The 18,345-nt window shown below is 42.0% G+C and overlaps 1 protein-coding gene across 3 annotated transcripts in view; it reads left to right on the top strand.

Moving 5' to 3' along the window:
- ctbp2a (C-terminal binding protein 2a) overlaps positions 1–18,345 on the top strand; it is a 55,023-nt gene that overhangs the window by 1,869 nt on the left and 34,809 nt on the right. For 2 of the 3 annotated variants that reach the window (XM_031840246.1, XM_031840269.1), the window contains exon 2: positions 15,788–15,953. The exons of the other annotated variant lie outside the window; for it this stretch is intronic. In XM_031840246.1, coding sequence (XP_031696106.1) covers positions 15,896–15,953 — 58 coding nt within the window. In that variant the 5' untranslated portion in view covers positions 15,788–15,895. The remainder of the gene's footprint in view (positions 1–15,787; positions 15,954–18,345) is intronic. 3 annotated transcript variants of the gene reach the window in all.

The raw sequence follows: 18,345 nt of genomic DNA, 5'->3' as shown, positions 1-18,345 counted from the left end.
TGTGTGTGTGTGTGTGTGTGTGTGTGTGTGTGTGTGTGTGTGTGTGTCTGGCTGTCTGCTGTCTTTTGACACGGTGGATAGCGAAGCAGAGAGGCAATCTAGGGGAGCACGTGCACCGATGCAGGAAGAGATGATGGTTTTGAAAGGACAGGTGCTGTCTCTCACAGAAGCATATTTGGCATGCGGTTTTCTTTGGACAGAGAATGCATGTCATGTTTATTCTGAGACCTTTTCTGCGTTGCTGCCTTCTTTCTTTTTTTTGTTGACATACATTACTTTGTAAAGAGGAAGAGCAAAATCTGAATCGTGCAATTGACTGCCTGTTTTGAAGTCACAGAAGCAATTACAATTGGTTAATTATATTCTCAGAGCCTAATACTCTATTTAACGCAGTAATTTAGACGCTGTCGAAATAGCTCTTATGAACTCTTATGAGAATTCCCATAATGGCCGGGCTACTAACGGCTTGTAAAAGTTCCCATAGGAGCAGGTTTGAGAGGATTTTTGCTGTCACGTGACTGTGCTATGCATTGTGGAGAGGAGGTAATGGCTGTGAAATGACACCGTGCCATCTGCAAGGGGCCGCAAACGCACACAGCCTGATGTCACTCAGACATACTGCTTTTGCGAAATCACAGAGCACGGAGGATTTAGGATTTATACCGCGGCTCTTTTGACGTGGCTGCGATTCATTCTTAGTCGTCGCTTTTCTTTTATTTGAGAGTTTCGCTGCACACATTATAGCCAATTAGCCAGTTTAGCTTTTTTGTTCATCGTTCCGAGATAGTATATTTGAATGTGAAAACATTGTGCTTTGTTTCCAAAAAAAAAAGGTCCTGCTGTATTTCTCTCGCGTAGCTCTTCAGACAACTTAATTCTCAAATAGTATCAAGGCTTTGATGTTGGGAACAAAGATTGTTCTGTGAAGTAGTGCACTTTGGAAATTGAGAACTGTGTGCTTCAGAGGCCTTTGACAATGAGGTGACGATTGAACTCCAGTTATTCTTAGAGCAGCTATATACTGTATCTCATGCCGGCGGGCTGGTAATAGTTTTCTCTCAGAGAACAGACGTTTTTATAATCGTCTGTATATTTAGTGTAATTGCTGCACTCTACACATATTCAGCACCTGTTTCTTGCTTGTTATAACTTGCTCTGTTGCGTCTGAGTCCGTTTTTTGTTTTTGGTTGTGAAAGGATATTTTCGGGAGAGTGGATGTCGACTGCACCAGACGGCAGCAGGTGTCTGATTCTCCTCACTGATAAGACCTGTTTGCCCATGTGTGCATAAAAGATACTATGTGCACGACTCTTGCCCGCCATTGTTATGATATATAGTTTGAAGAAAAGGTTGCCTCCTCGATAGTATGCTCTTAAGTGTCATCTTGTTTTCCCCTCATGCATGCACAGCATCTCTGTAGCCCCATCGGCATCCCACGAGCCAGTTGTTAAGCTTTGCCGATCTAAAATAATGTATTTAACAGTCATATATACACTATAGTGGCCCGAAAACAAGCACTTTATAGTTGACTGCTATATTTCTACGGTTTTAAATGGAAACAACCAAATAGAAAACTGCAGAATTGTTGCCAATTCTTAAATATTCAATCCAAACTGATTAAGTACCACTGCTGTTAGATTTGCATTATTGTTTGTATAGTGTCTGATCAGGGCTGCATCATTTCCCTGCACATCACGTCACTGCGTGTTCACATGAAAGCGTTCAATGAAACCTTGTAAATATAGTGTTGCAGCATGGTGTCGAAAATTTAAGAGCAAGCTTTGATCTTAATTCTTTAAGATCTTTCACCTTTGAAGATTTTCCTCGTCGAGTTAAAATTCACATTGATGTGTCATTAAGGGACGCAAATTATGTTTTTTTTTTTTCTTCATCATAATTGATCCGGTATGTTTTGATTAATCAATTAGTCAAGATGGTGGAAAAAGCCAATCAGAAATCACAAGAGCCCAGGAGCGTCGTTCCTGTAATTAACAACAACAACAAGATATTCAATTTCCAATGATAATACATAAAACAGAGTAAAGCACCACACATTTGAAACTGTGAAAAGAGTGTTTTCAAGTGTTTAATTATCAAAATTGCATTCAATCATTTTTTTTGGTTGTTTGGCTAATCTCAGCTATATAATCTCATTGTTCAGATGGAAGAACAAAAAGTACAGTAAAAGTTTTTTTGCACATTCAGACATTTTGACACGTCGCAGTGGGAAAAGCAAAAGTATAAATAATAAAATTCTCACTGTCGCACTGTCACGGCTTACTGACACACTCAAGTCGAGCGGAGCCATCTTTAATGTTCATACTAACACCTGTGCTGAAAGGTCTGCTGTGCAGAACGCCAGTGTTTTAAGCGACTGTCGTCCTACAGCACGTTGAGTGTAGGTGCAGCATGGTTGTGCGGACGCATAAATGAGCATTTCTCTAAATTATTAACTCATGACGTTATTGTAGGAAAGCGCTTGGCGGCAGTTGAAGATGTTTACTGTTCCCCGTATTTATGACCATGGGAGTTTGCTCACACCGCTTGGCTGTCTAATAGCCTCCCACCTGGTATAAACCATCACACTGCTCCTCCTTAATGACTGGCTATTTGCCTCCAAAGAAGTCCTAATTGCTCTCAACTGTATGTATGGACATTATGCCAGAGATAGATGGTGCGAGGATGGATGAAGGGGCATAGTCTGCCGATCTAATAGGGATGTAATACACTGTCTTTCCAACATGGAAAAGCCTGTCTGTGTGTTTGCCAGCAGGAGAAAAAAAAAAAAAAAAAAGAGTTGATCTTCTCCCACTCACCTTCCCTTCCTTCTCTTGGCATAGCCAGCGCTTTAAACACCTGCCATTAACTTTCATGCAAACCACAGAGGATTAGGGATGAATAGTGGCACCGTCTTCCAACTCTGTGTGGATGCGACTGTGTGCTCGCGTTTGTGTGTCTGCGTGTCACTTTTGCAGGAACTCGCAGAGACAAAGCACCATCTGCACGCAGCAGGCTGTCCTGACTGCCTGATCCTCTCGCTGGGGCAGAGACGAGGCTTTCTGTGAGCATTGTTATGAAACCGACTGCCGCTGCCGCCGCCGCTGCTGCTGCTGCGGCCGTTGCTGCTACGCTGGTTGTTAATGCTGACAGCTAATAATGTCCTCCTCCTGGATGACTGTGCCTTGCTGGAGCCAGAGGAGAGACGGAGACTAATGAAGAGAGGCAGGAAGTGAAGGAGAGAGGAAGACAGAAACAGATAGAAAGGAAGATACTGGTGGGGCGTGCGGCCCTCTCTGTCTGAGCTGGTGAAGTTTGCTGAGGAGGATTACACACACACATACACACATATATATATATATATATATATATATATATATATATATATATATATAGATAGATTTAGTTCCTCTTTATTTTTCTGTTCCTTCCTTCCTTCTCACTCACTCCTGCCTCAGCGTCTCAGGAGGGAGGTGGGCATGAGGAGGAGGAGGAGGAGGAAGGGGTCCATTGTGTCTCAGCAGAGCCCCTATTCCAGTCCAGCTGACATAGGCTTGTGTCAGGAGGATCCATCCTGCTGATGTTAGGAAAGCTGTAAACTGAAAGAGATGTCTGAAATGCTGAAGTGGGCCCTGGCCAGTGGTGAGATGGCTCTTGTTTGTTTGCCATTCTGCTGAGCACCACTTCACAGAGAAAACTTTTCTGCCCAAATTTGCTGACGGGGAGAAAGGGAGGGAGGGGGGGAGGTGGGGGGAGAGTTGGGGTTTTGGGAGTCACTTGTGGGCACACAGACATTGACATTTGGACATGGTGAGCGGGAGAAAGGAGTTAAAAGCTTACTTTTTTTTTTTTTAAAGCCGTCTCTTATCACAACTGTTTTGCCACTCCTCACAATACAGAGACAGCAGTCATTGAACCTTCCAACCACATGAATATGCATGTTAAGTCCGCTTTTCTTCTCTGCCCTCTGAGCTGTATTTTTTATTTTTTTTTTTCACCCAGAGACCTGTCGTGTTGTGTTTGATTGGCCCTGACATTTGAAAAGGTCCTTGAATAGGAAAAAAAACCAAAAAGTTGTTTATGACAACTGGAGAACTCTCCTTGCAGCAGAGTAAAAATGGCATTTTGAAAGGAGCACAGCTCCTGCATATTTAAATGCTAATGGATCTGTGAATGTGCAGGCTAATAGGTGTTTCAATCTGGAGTAGTGCAGTATGTACACTTCCTGTGTGCAGGCACACTGTCTGAGTGCTACTTCTAATAGCTCTGGAAGGTGCATCAGCTCATTTTATTAACTGATTATGTGGAATCTGAAGTTTCTTTTGAATAAATGATCACATTCTTTTTTTATGGCCACATGGAAATTATCTTAACACAGAGGCACAAAGAATAGACTTATCCAGAAAAGAAAAAACCCTCAGGGAAATCTGTTATTTTATTTTTTTTTAATCTTAGCATCTGTGGTGTATTATCTCAATGGTTATGATGCAGATAAAGTTTAACAGCTTGTTTTACAAGCTTGCTGATGCCTGGCAGAGTCTGACTGCCAGTCTTAGATGTTGCCCCTGGGGCTCTACCTGGGCAGCCCTGTAGTGAGGCGAGGAGTCCTTGGTTTATTATGAGCTGCTTTGTTAGCAGTAGCCAGCTACAAGACAACTTTGACCTGCTCGTGGAGTCTTCGGTCTCATAGTCCTGCTTGCTTTGTGTCTTTTACATTGTATACATTGTATTGTATGGTAGTTAGAGTGATTAGTTAGTGGAAAGCCACAGGAAATAAGTGTTTAAAAAAGGTGTGATAACATGCTACAAGGTCCTGAAAGCAGAGGATGCAACACAGCTCCTAAGCTGTGACTGCTTTCTTCATTAAGGACTCTCCAGCTCTGTCACAGATGGCATAATAGCTATCGTGAACTTGTGTGTCAAAGTTGAACCGGTATGAACCATATTTGTGGATTTACTGGCCCTGAAGCGAATCCACTGATAGTGGCGATTATATTGGGGTGAATTGATTTTGCTGTGATGTTTCACTGGTTTTAATGCTGGTGTGAATAGGATAAACCCAACCTTTATACTATTAATGCCGTGAGTTTATCCTTGCAATCCAGGTTCAAATACTCGACATACCCTCTCGCATCTAACAGCCTCTTTGTTTGCATAAATACTGGCAGGCGTCCAAACAGGGAAATCTGGCAGATGTCCATGAAACCATTTGACTCCTAAACCACACTGTTAAGTGAGAGACGGCACATCCCATTGACTTACATGAGCAGGGGGCATCAAGCACGGCTGCTGCTACGGAGCATCATAAACACTCACACACGCTTACACGATGTCATAAAGCAGTTATCCACTTGTTGCCGTATGGAAAGATCAACAGGATGAGCTGTCATCCTGCTTCTCATCGCTCATCTGTGGCGGGAAAGTGGCATATTATCTACTCGTCGCGAACAGTTGACTGGAAGTGTTGACAAAGTGAGCGGCGGAGCTGAGCGACGGAGGCTTATCGCCTCAGCTATCTCCATTATGAATATGGATGTTACCAATGTTTGGGGAGCCCCGAGGCTAATTCTTTGATTCCCGGCTGCTGAGAAGCTCAGTGGGATGGTTGGCTTTTCAACTTGTCAGCTTGTGCGCGCAAAGACATGTTTGATTTTCACCCGTATGGAGATGTTTGATTCCTGATCCTGAGCAACAAAAAAAAAGATGTACTGTGGGTTAATGTTTCACTGAGCCCCGAGTAGTCCCTCCTCCTCGGCCTCTGTGAATACTCCCCCTGGGACTCTGTGCGAGGTTAGAAATAGGTGTCCCTGGGGTCTTCAGACAAATGCTATTTTAAGGCATTCTACACGTGTGTGCTGCAATTTTTCAACATCTTTTTAGTCTTTGTACTACACGACACGTCAAGCTGAGACACAACCCCTCCATAATACATATAAAACATTTACTGAACTGGATTTTGCTCGTAGACTAAAAGTGCGTGCTCCCTTTTCTTTATAGCTCCCTACATCTTTTGACCTAAGGTGAACATTTTTTCCAATAATGAAGTTTTGTGCCATCAGGAGATAAGGGGAGTGCATTAGTACAATAGCAGAGCTTCAGTTCATTGGTATTGCCTTGTCAGGGATTTTGCTGATGCATGAGGTCTATGTTTTACCTACAGCTATACTGAACAAAAAAAAGCAGCTTAGTCAAATGTGAATAAGTAAGAGAGAAGTCTTTTTATCTCGTTCAGACATGCAGCACTGCTGGAAAGATCTTTTTTTTTTTTGTCATAAAATTGATGCACCAAGGGAAATATCGTATGAATTCCATGCACCAGTCACTTTATGCTGGTGTTGTTAATATTCCACATATTCCTCTCTTGTTGTGGGGGTTTGTTTTTTGTTTTAATCTTGTCTAGAATGTGCCATGAGACAGGTTTCTTCATTTCACTGCACACAGCAAGCTGAGATGATGATAAACTGGAACAGAGGTTATATGTTTTGCGGTTTTTTCAGCCCTCAGGAGAAGTTTAAAAACTACTGAAATATTTCAGATGACTCAAAGAACTTATGTTCTACTTTTCACCCACTTGTCTGTGTCTTTCTCCCTTTGCCAAACGTCAACCCTGACCTTTCTCTAAGCGTTCTTTCCTTATTTTCCTCTGACTATCAGTTGTGCATCCTGGTCCGTCTGTACCCTTATCACTTGTTTCCCTCAGTTTCATCTCTGCGTGCTCACAGGTGGCTGAGAGGTGTGCTGGCTGGCTTTGTTTCTTCTGTTTTGGTATCTTTTGAATACCATCTGCTGTCCTTGGTCGGGGAAGTACGCCAATGTAATAGACTTGCCTGATATATACGCGTACATTTACATAACAGCAGGCAAAAACCCCACATACCTGCATCGACATGGACAGAAACACATGCATGTTTGCAATGATAAATTGGTCTTATTATAAGCAAGCTAATAAAGCCTGCCGTCATTGAAAAGAGGTCTTTTCAAGTTGTACTGACACAAAATGTTCTGTGCAGACAGCCTTCATAGCTGCAATTATAAAGCCTCGTAAACAAACATTGCTTGATATGATAGTTTGCCGCACACCATCACGACCGCAGTCGCTATCGAATGTCTCGTTCCCCCATTCTCCAGCCTTTGATGCTGGGCAGAGTTCTTCAGAGCCCCCCCCCCCTCCCCTCCCCTCCCCTCTCTGGAGGCTGGATGCAGACACCCACCTTGGCCCCAGTTCCCAGCCGACACGTCTGTGTTTTTTGGTGTCCGTCTGTATATATATGTGTCTCTATATGTGTGTGTGTGTGTGTGTGTGTGGGCAGCAGCAGCGTTCAGCGGTGTTCTCACAGCCCAGCTGAGACTGACAGATGGAATCATTTCACACACAGACAGAAAAGCAGGATACAGGAAACCGGGGTGTGTTATAGTCCTGGCGCTGCTGTGGTTGGTATTAATCTAGGTCAGTGGCGTTCAGCTCACTGCGAGTCTGCCTCTGGGGCAAGCTTGGCCTTTCCTCAACCCCATTTACTCAACTAACTTACAGTCTACTTACCTCATACGTAGTTTGCTGTTCAAGAACCTGACAAGATGTTTAAGCTGTGTAGCAGTACACTACTGTAACCTGGTTCAGCCCGAATAGCTCAAACCATTGAAGCCTCTGTACCTTCATAACACACTTCAACAATTTTTTAGAAATAGAAATATTTTTGTAAAAGCACCAATGGTCAACCCTATAATGTCTATATGGAGGTATTTGTAAAACATATTGTGATATTCTTTGTGTTGTTTGTTCTTTATGTTTATATTTCCTTTGCTGAATTGTATTGAGACAAAGTTCTCGTTTGGCTGCTTGTGTGAAAACAAACACTGATACACTGAGAAGTTTGCCATCTATATTCCTCAAACTAAGATATTGACAAAAATACTGAATACCACTGAAACTCAGTTGTAATATTGACACCAGTACTGAAAATGTTGAAATGTTATAGCAAGAGTCATCCAGGTGGACTTCACAGTTTTGAATTCATTCCACACATGCCAAGAAAAATCATTTCAATTAGACAGTTTTAAAACGGTTCATACGGTGTCGCAAACCAAAAGAAGCGGTGTAACAAACAATATATTTGGGCCTAAACCAAGACGTGTACTATTTCACCTGTACCCAAAATGATTCAACAAAACAAATTGCTTTGCTTGAAAATGCTTGGCACAGCAACATTTGATCACCCTTCGTGTAAACAACAAATTTGCTTTATGAAAAGCTATTTAAAAATCCATTATATTCCATGTTGTAAATATCAGCTCTGAATCTCTGAACTTCAACATGCCAAAGATCAGATTGGATTGAATTGAATTATGGGTACTTCATATGACCCAGGGGTTCAGCAAGCTCACTTGTTGTGAGGATGTCAGGTCTGTATCATGATTTACCTCTTCATTGGGAACCAAAGCTCTTCAAAATATGAGCGTTTGCACTCACACCGTGAACTCATCTCTACAGTTAATTTGCAGTTTAATTGCTTTTACAGTTGTTGCATATGCATCAGGTGCTCAGACGCTAATTGGTAGGAAAAGACAGATTTTCAGGTTCAACAATTAAAACTTGCACTTGCCAACCTCGATACACACAAATGTACAAGTGTATCTAATTATACTAAAACCATTCTGAGGGGATTTCGCGGAAATAGTTTACAATTATGCATTCTCTGTGACGTGATACCTGTTGTATTCAAATACATTTTGAAATAGATTGTTGGCAGTGATCATGGTGACATGGAAAAGAAGGTATTTGTGCTCGTCTGTCTTCATTCTCTTTATGTGTTTGCCTTCACGAGCCCACACATAGACCCAGAAACAGTCGTTTAATAGTCCTCGTTAGTCATGCTCTGTGTTTCTTAAATATTCTGATTTTACACCTTATGTGACTCTAGCAACTTCATTCTTCAATCAGCCAATGGTTGAGGGAGTTTTTAGGAGAATGGCTCTGTTCCAATACATTCATTTTTTCATTTAATTTTTGGGATTTGAAGGTCCATCTCCCCAAGGCGTAATTATTCTATAAAATATAATTGCATTTTCGTCGCTCGTCTTTGCTCTTTTCTGGAGGTTTCTATCATGATGCAGCTGAATGGCTTTAAACATTTCACTCTGGAGAGGTGTTAGAAATCAGTGAGCATAAGGTTACATATATTTCGAGCAAATTGTTTTGACTTGTGCTACATAACAAGGTGTCTGTTTTTTTGCTCTGGTCTCATGTTAATGAGCTGATAGCTGAGGAAAGGGGAGGTGCTAAAGAGCCGAGAAAATCAAGGTGAGACACCAACTGATTACAGTTTCACACTGGCTGCAGGCTACGATTCACAAAAAAACTGATTTGTTGATATTTGATTGTGAATAAAAAGCAGCACTACCGCAGCTGTCCGCTTCACGCGCACTGAATGCACCACACGATGGGAGTCACACGACGTCACTTTTATTGATTGAAAAGGAAATGTAAATTTAGGTCAAGCCGAACGAGGAATAATTTAACAACAGTCGTAATGATGACAGAGAACTTGGCCGCAGAGCGCTCTGTTATGTGAACAAACCACGTATACCTATCAGCTGTGAGCTCCAGATCAGAATGGAGATGTAACCAGTTGAAGGACGGTTGATACCTGCGGTCTTCTGACGTTCGTTCTTTTTAAACAGAAAACACGTTTTTTATTGTTTATTTTTATTGTATTATATGACATATTTTCTAGCAAGTAGGAAACTTTGAGCTCCCTGGCAATTTCCTTGCATCCAGCTTGGCACCTTATTAACAATACTCAACATCACCAATCAGCTGGTCCACGTCCATCGTGGTGCTTTCAAAGCGAGAGACAGGAATGATGTCATTCTCTTCAATAGAAAAGTAGAAAAGCATCCTGGAAACAGACTTTTATCCTTCAGCTTAAGTACCACAGGTTTTGGTGTGATTGCTTCTGTGGGTGCGCGTGCTTTTACGTTCTTGTGTTAGTTGAGATGAGTAAATTCAGTATTTAGTCTACCAGGTAAAGGAAACATGTTTGCAATGCTTTTTATTTAATTTAAACATGGATTCTAAGTCTTCAGTGGCCTGGGTTGTGAAACAAGAGATTATTCTAGTGGAGTTTATATATGCCAGACTTTGTTTTAGTTCATTAGATGTAAGGAGCTGGAGAGAAGAGGAATGCAGGCCATGCTGAAAGCCTCTCTGGGTTAAGAACAGGCTGCCATGCACAATAATGTCTCCATTATACGTTTCCTGGGTGACTTACACGAATAGGCATTATTACAAAATTGTGCATTAGCCCAAGTCAGCAGTTAGTGCTGCTGCAGTCTCATTTCGTTTAGAGTTGAGAGGAGAGAAAGATGGCGAGAATGGGAGAGGAGGAGGGAGGGAGAGGGAAGGGGGAAGATGGGAAAATGGGAGAGAAAAGGCGACGTAAAGGAGAAATGGGGAATGAAAATGGACAATATCTGCCAGAGGCTGACGGGACATGCAAAAGGATGTAAAAAGATACAGATGGACTGACAGACTTGGTGGGATAGTGATGATGATGGAGAGGTAGAAAGAAGAGAGCTGTAGTTGTCAGTAACTGGTGTATTTAGACAGGGAGGGTTGGAGTAAGAAAGAGGCTGGCAGGGAGGAGGAATGTGTAAATCAGCGGCCTGAGCGACAGCTTTACGTGCCCCTCGGAGCCCCAACTATCCGATTAATGAGAGAAAAGAAACCTTAACCACCTTCCCCTCTCGGCTTCTTCTTTTTCTGCTATCTTGCACTTTCAGGGAGACATAAATCATAGCCTCTTAAGCATTTACTTTGGGTAGCTGCGACACAATTCTCCCCTAAAATGTTGGTACACTTAATTGTTTAAGAAATAGATGAGAAGATTGATACCATTCTCATGTTTGTTTGTTAAATACCAAGCTAACGCCAACAGCTGGTTAGCTGGTTAGTTTAGCATCAAAACTGAAAAAGTGCATCTAAAGCTCACTTATTAACACATTATATGTAAATTGTTGTTAAAAACAGAACTGTAAAAAACAAGTTGTGGTTCTACAGGAAGTTGTGTGTCAGATTTCGATATCGAGGCCCTGGTAGGCAGATATTGTGAATTTTAAGGCAGAGCCAGGCTAAGCTAAGCTAAGCTAACCGGCTGCTGGTTGTAGCTTCATATTGACAGACATGAGAGCGGTATCAATCTTCTCATCTAACTCTCAGCAAGAAATTGAAAAAGCCCATTGTTGTCTAACTATTCCCTCAAATGGATGACGTGTGAAGGGCAAGGCTGTCACATGACAAGGCTGTCACATGACAAGGCTTCACTTAAAACGAAGATATTCAAACAATAAAAGATGATAAGGAGTGAAAAAGGGTGACTTCCAGTTCATCGTAAGGGCACCAGGTTTCCTTTCAGCTTAATACTGTGACTACAATCCCCATGTTTGTGCAGTTTAGTCTTTTTCGTGTGTGTCGTGTGGTCATCAAGGTCACATAGTTAAACTAGTTCACTGAGGTCAAGGGCTGGAAGCTCGGCTGAACTAAAAACAGAACGAGCAAGATGTTCTTTTTTTGCCTTGAATTGAAGGTATTTCAGTCAAACACGTGTTAAGACAAAGTCAAAGCTGCAGCTTTACTTTATTCTGTGCCTTTTCACCTTAAGCCCAACCCACAGGTTTCTTAATCTGGCGAGAGGGCTCCTCTGAGAGATGGCCTCAGTCAGGAAAAGACCTTTTTCACTTTCTCTTCTCTCCCTCTGTGTCTTCTGTGCTATTACCAACCTAAACAGCATCTCCTGGGCTGCCTGCCTTGTTATATTGGCTTTTCATCACCAAAGGAGTAGAAAAGAAAGGGTGCGAGTGAGAGAGATGTAATGTAACACAAAGAGCTGAAAGAGAAATATGTTTCTGAAGTGTAAAACTGGCTCTTTCTGCTTGTGAAACGTCTTGATGTACAGGGTGTCAATGGGGAAGCGCTGTTTGAATGCATAACTTCTGAGAGTGATGCAACAGCTGCAACAATGCAATGTAACGCCTGAAGCGACACCATTTTTTTTTTTTTGTGGCATTTTCTTGAAAATCTTACTTCTGTTTGTGAGACACAGTAGAGAAGCTGTGGTAGCACATATGTGGTGTATATCTGCCACAGTGTGAACAACTCAAACAATACTTTACCCAATTCACCCAGTGTAAAAGTACATCAAAAAGAGCCTCACTTTTTAAGTCCATCATGTGAGTGCCATTTACATCTTTTGTTAAACGCTTAACTGGGCAACTTCACGCTTTTGTAGCCCAATACATCTGTGTATTTCTAGAAATGTTTAAAGGGATTCATTACCAGAGATCTTGCAGCATGACATGAACGACTGTCACGCTCAATGAATGGTTTCTCTTTAGTGGCTAGTAGTGCATGGTGCTGGTGGGGAAAATGTTTTGGTTGCATGTTTTCAACCATCACTTGGAAGTTCTCTTACTGCTGGTAAAGAGACAGTTTTGTATTTTGCTGGTCACTTCCTGCATACCATGTAAATGTGCATGTTTGACTATATATTACTGCAACTAACTGTTATGTAAAGTCACAATTCATTTGCCCATTATTTTCTCAATTCATTATTTTGTAGTAAATTAAATATCAAAATGTCAAATGTCTTGTTTTTACCAGCCAAACTCAAAGATATTCAGTTTACAATGATATAAAAAATTTGCATTTCAGGCTGATGAAATAGACTTAGAGTTCATTTTTCATCTTTAGTCTCAATAAGAGTTTTAAGTGATATTGATGCACAAGAAAACTAGTTAAATATGCAGGCATTAAGAACTTAACAAAATATGTAGTGCAGGAACAACAGCGTGTTGCATTAATTTCCCAGGATACTTCAGCACTATCTTATGAACATTTACTACATTATTCAAGACACACAGTATATATCTTGAAAATGGTCTCATTCGAGCATGCAGCAGGTTTTGGTCACAGACGAGAGTCCGGCAGTGCGTGAAATACATCAAAGTAGAAAGACAGGATGTAATTACAAAACGGCTATAATGCAGAAATGGTGTGAACTGAATGTCATATGTGTGTTTGTCATAAATCATTCTGTAGCTCGTAAAAATACTTTCATACATTGTTATGATGCATGTTTTTCAAAGGCAAAACCCTGGTTCATAAACGCCGAGACAAAAAACTTGTATCACCAAGAATATTGTGAGGTTTGCGACATTCATCAGATCAGACAACTGTCTCTTTGGTCGCGATCTGACTCGGTAACGTTCACAGTCTTGTCAGGGAACCTGTGAAGACGACTGCCGAGCCACAAGCAACACGGCGCTGTGTGTGTGTGTGTGTGTGTGTGTGTGTGTGTGTGTGTGTGTGTGTGTGTGTGTGTGTTGAGCAGAGCGCCTGCCCTCTCTCTACAGCGAGCCAGACAATCCCTGGAGTTGTGTGTTCTTATTGTTTGCATGCATGTGTGTATGTGACTTTCTCCTCTTTCTCTTCCTCTCCTCCAGCACCGAGCACATATTTTATCTCAGGTCAATCCCCTTATTGTTAAGTTACATAACAGCACTTAGTCAAGTAACAATCCAGCAGCGCTGGTGCTAAGGGCTGCAGGATAACTGTACTTCCCCTCTGGCACTCCTCTGCCTGAGAGCCCTTCTCAGAGTTGCTGTTGACTTTTCAACCCGCTTAGTGGAGTCGACCCATGAAATGTCATGTTTGATGAGCAGTGATCTGATTCTGAGTGAATGTTGAGGTGTGGGGGATACGAGCCTCGACATATTTTGTGTTGATATAACCAGCTTAATCAGTTAATCAATCCATAATAGTTGATCTTGGATGCTGTTTCTACAAAGATTGATGACTTTAGAAATGCAGTTGTACTGTATTGCACAATATTGTTTTGTGTAGCATCATGCTATTCCCATCCTGCCATTGTATAACCACCTCATGTTGTTGTACATTAGGAGAGAGTGCACAGCCTGTATCGCTGTTTTCCCACTGAGGCAGCCGTCAGTGAAGTGAGGTCTATATCAGAAGAGTTTATAACGACTCAATGACCACATGCACCCATGACCTGTAGTGTTACTGCTCATGCAGCACAGACTAGGAGATGCCCATGCATGTCTCCTGCAGTCTATTCATAGCCAAGGCGGTGTGACTCCCCCCGTCTCTGCCTGACTGTTTCCTGCCTTTCCTCCTTGCTCAATTACTTCTTTTCTGACTCCCACATGTGGGTCTTCAGGTCTTTGGCAGGAAGGCCTACCTTGTGGAGGAGGGAAACTGACGCACAGCTGACTGGTGAAGCGAGGCAAAGCGCGTTTGCTTAAAGAAAGACGTGTTTGTGTCAGTGTCGGAGATCATAGTCTGTTGGATGCAAACGAAATGTTAACGCTTACATCTTCAAACTTTTAAGTCCACACAACTGCAGTGCACCACCTCCCAACAGCTGGCCGAATAACAATGCATCATCGATTCATAATTCAGCCATATATTGCTTAGCCTGCCCTCCACCCCACCAAAACATTACAGTTATAATTGCAGTCACAGCGCAAATATCAATATATATCATGGTATAAATACTCTAGTGTGAGCCGTTCTCAAAGTGCAGCACTCTAGGATTAGGTCCAGGGGCGAATATAGATATACACAGTGGTGGGGTTATGAATACGAAAGTGCTGAAAAAGATACAGTTAAAATGTAGGAGGATGGTGTCAAACTGTACTCATCCTGTTAGCCCATGTTTTTCTAGTACTTTCCACTCCCTCCCACCAACCCCCTTTTATGTCTTTATTCTGCTGATACAACCTCCTCTCGTCTGCTGACTAACTGACCCACATTCCTCTGTTTGACTCGCTACCCTTAGTGTGTGTGTGTGTGTGTGTGCGCGCGCAAGCCTACATTTTTGCTTGTCATCTTGTGTGTGTGTGTGTGTGTGTGTGTGTGTGTGTATATTCTTGTGCACTCCTCTGTCTATCTCTGTCTGCTTCCTCCCCCCTCAGAAAAACGGTGCCGCGTCCCTCAGGCTTCTGCAGGAACCAATTAGAAGATTGCTCTCTAAAGAAGCATCAGTCGCTGAACATAAATGATTCGTAAAACGCCTCATTTACTCACTCACTCTGTGTGTTTGTCTGGTCCTCGCTGTGTTCCACTCATTTTGGACGGCTCTGGTTGCAGAAGTGACATTTCCTCATTAAATTAGATAAATAGTGCTCACTGAGATGAGGCTCCCTCTAGTGGAGAGTCACGTTTTCTGCAAGGTAAACGTCTGACTTTTGAGAGGTTTGAGGTGGAGACAGCTGTGCGTGATCGCTGTCCGGTGACAATTCTTTTTGTTTTCCTTGTGATGCACTTTCAGAAAGCCAAAGCCACGATCAGTATTGACTGAACGTTATCAAACTATTCAGCTTCTCACTGAGCATGATGTTAGAAGCCACAACTCAATGGACTTATCTACCACATGATGAAAACAGTTCTGTCAGCAGCTTTAAAGACAAATCAAAGATTTAGCTAAAAGTAACCCAACCCTGTAGCCGCTGATTGCATTTGTTTTGTATTGTGCACACTTTCCATCGTCTTTAATTTGCACATCATACACTTCTTTTATATGACAATATTTACATTAAATACTGTACAGTACATGGTCCCTTACAAAATAGTGAATAAGAACACAAATACCCTCAAATCCAACAAATTCCAATGATATACATAAAAATCAAAGCCGCAATATTCACATTTGATACTGTACGTCACTGTCAGACTGGCTTTCGGTAATAATCTTTGTCCCTCTGCCTTGAATTTCAGGTTTAAAACATCAGCTAGTTAACGTCTGGAGGATTGGAGCATTTTAGACTTTAAGGAGGCGAGAAGTGGATACAAAAATCCAGAGAGTAGAGAGCATTTGACTCGGGGATGGCTCTGGTCGACAAACATAAAGTGAAACGCCAGCGTCTGGACAAGATCTGTGAGGGTGAGTCTCATTTAACTCCTCTTTCTTCCTCTTCTTTCTGCTTTTTATGTACATTTGGATTTGAGATGGTGGCTACACATTCGCAGACCACTGGAAAAATTGATTATGTAGTTTGTGTGGGATGCTTGTGTCTTTATGTGTGTACATGTAAATTTGAGTATAAGTTCCACAGGTTTATTTAAGCTATAAAAAAAGATTCCCTCCGCTGTTATATGGAAATGAAGTTTCCACCAGTATTCAAGCCTTTCAGCCCGCTGCTACAAATTCAGTAAAAAGCCAGTGGGTTCGTTTGCATAAGTGTGTTTGTGTGTGTCAAAAGGGAGCCTTGGGACCGGACTACCAAACTTCAGCTTTGAAGGCTGTCTAGGAGAGTGTGTGTGTGGGTGTGTGTATGTGTGTGTGTGTGTGTGTGTGTGTGCGCGCATTTATGTGCTTTGTCAAAAGGAGATTTTCCTGAAGTTTTTACTCTCTTAATATTTCCCCTTACCACCGTCAGAAGTATTTGCATGTCCAAAATCATACTCATCCTGCTCTACTGTATTGTGCAAGATTACATTTTGTAATGTGGGTATAGCCGCTAGCTGCTGTTCCTCTAGCTTCTATAATTGTCAGACTCTCATGAAGGGTTTCATTCATCTACCTTTGTGGGAAACCGAAACGTATATATCTGTGGTTTACTATCTCTACTTTAGTCAGGAACACCTACTACATCATAGAATTGACCATTTATTGTAACAAATATACAATTATGCTTGCCACTGATTGCTTCGCTCTGAAGATGCTCCCTGGATTAGCCAAGCAGGATGCTAAACCGAAACAGGGAGCGCAATGCAGCAAACCTCCCATGGGTATACAAGAGTGTGAGTGTAGCAGCATTGGTAGGGTTTAAGTGAGGAGGGAGTCATATTTGAATGGCCCACCTCGTAGTGATAATGGGCTGTGATTGGTGTGTGTGACTGATTGGAAGCTGTCAGCTGATTGCAGCTGGGGCCTATGACTTCCGTGTCCTGCGCGAACTAACGTGATGCTTCATTTCAACTGAGAATCTTATAAAGAAAAAACGTACCCCGTGTCTAAACCGCATATCGGACGCGTTTTTCACCCACCCGTCTGACACAACAGCTACACTCTCTTGTTAATCTATGCAGTTGTCTACACCCGGCTCTGTGCAGGCTCTGCGTCTCCAGCTGCGTCTCGTGGGCGTAACCGCGACTTCTTACTTTATGTAAACCAAACATAGACGTTACAGTTTCACTTCAGCTCTCTATGAGCAAAACCAAAGGATTAAAACTACAGAGTAGCACGTATCAACATTCCTCTTCGCTCATGTCGAAGGAAAAAATCACGTTGAGATTGAGAAACACAGTATAATGAAGCAGTGATGCTGTATGTTTCCACCCTCAGAATGAGAGCCACATGTGGCATCTCAAACCTCTCCAAACCACCAAGCCTGCTTGCTTGGAAACACTTTTTCCCCATTTTCTTTAGAATGACTGTGTCCTGTCTGCAACATGCTAAATATCATATTATAATATTTTCTGATCCGCCACATTTGTCCCCACAGACATCCATGTCTCCTCTGCTTATCAACAATGAAGTCATTCTATACCAAAGACGAGGAGGGATTTTTTTTTTTCCCCCTGCTGCAGTTAGTCATCACAGCTGCTCTTAAAAATATGTAGAGGAGGGTGATTCACATCTAGGAAGCTAAAAGATCAGAGGGTGGTGAATCATGCTGTTTTCACAGTAGCGTTAAATCTGCTCAACCATATAAAAAGGGTATTTCAAAACCAGAGGCATGGGGTGTTCTGCCCCATAATGTCAAAGCCACCCACTATTGTCTATAAACAGAGTGTTGGGACCGAAGCGTGTAATAGAAATCAACGTTCGCGTTGTGTGTATTGACAAAAACAAGAACGTTATGAAGTGATTGTGATTGCGTTGCCGTCGTGGGTTGCACACGGCGAGACAGCGAGAGGAGCTTCTCTAATCTCCTATTTATCTTCAGAGGATAAGTGTGTCAATCCAATACTTGTTTCACAGCGGAGTGCATTGATTACATCTTTACTCATTGTGATGAGTGGCTAACTGAGCGACGCCTGTGGCCTAAATCCAATTCCAAATGGCTGATTAAGTGTAGCTGTTTACTCCAATCAAAAGTAGTCACGGTGCAGGAATGTAGATTTGACCGGAACGGTGGCTGCGTTTTTTTTTTTTTTTACCACTGAGGATATGTCATGTGATTCACTGTCCTTTGCTTTCATGTTGGATTTTTGTGGTTTTCAAATTAGACCCGCAAGGTCAAAACTAAGCAGGAAACAAAGAATGTTTGGCTTTTTTTTTTGCCTGATGAATTACTTTTGACAGTTAATCGATAATCAAATCAGGATTT

The sequence above is a fragment of the Anarrhichthys ocellatus genome, unplaced genomic scaffold (genome assembly GCF_004355925.1).
Source record: "Anarrhichthys ocellatus isolate YVR2014 unplaced genomic scaffold, GSC_Weel_1.0 scaffold3, whole genome shotgun sequence".
Lineage (NCBI taxonomy): Eukaryota > Metazoa > Chordata > Actinopteri > Perciformes > Anarhichadidae > Anarrhichthys > Anarrhichthys ocellatus.
This window is presented reverse-complemented; position numbering and strand designations above follow the sequence as displayed.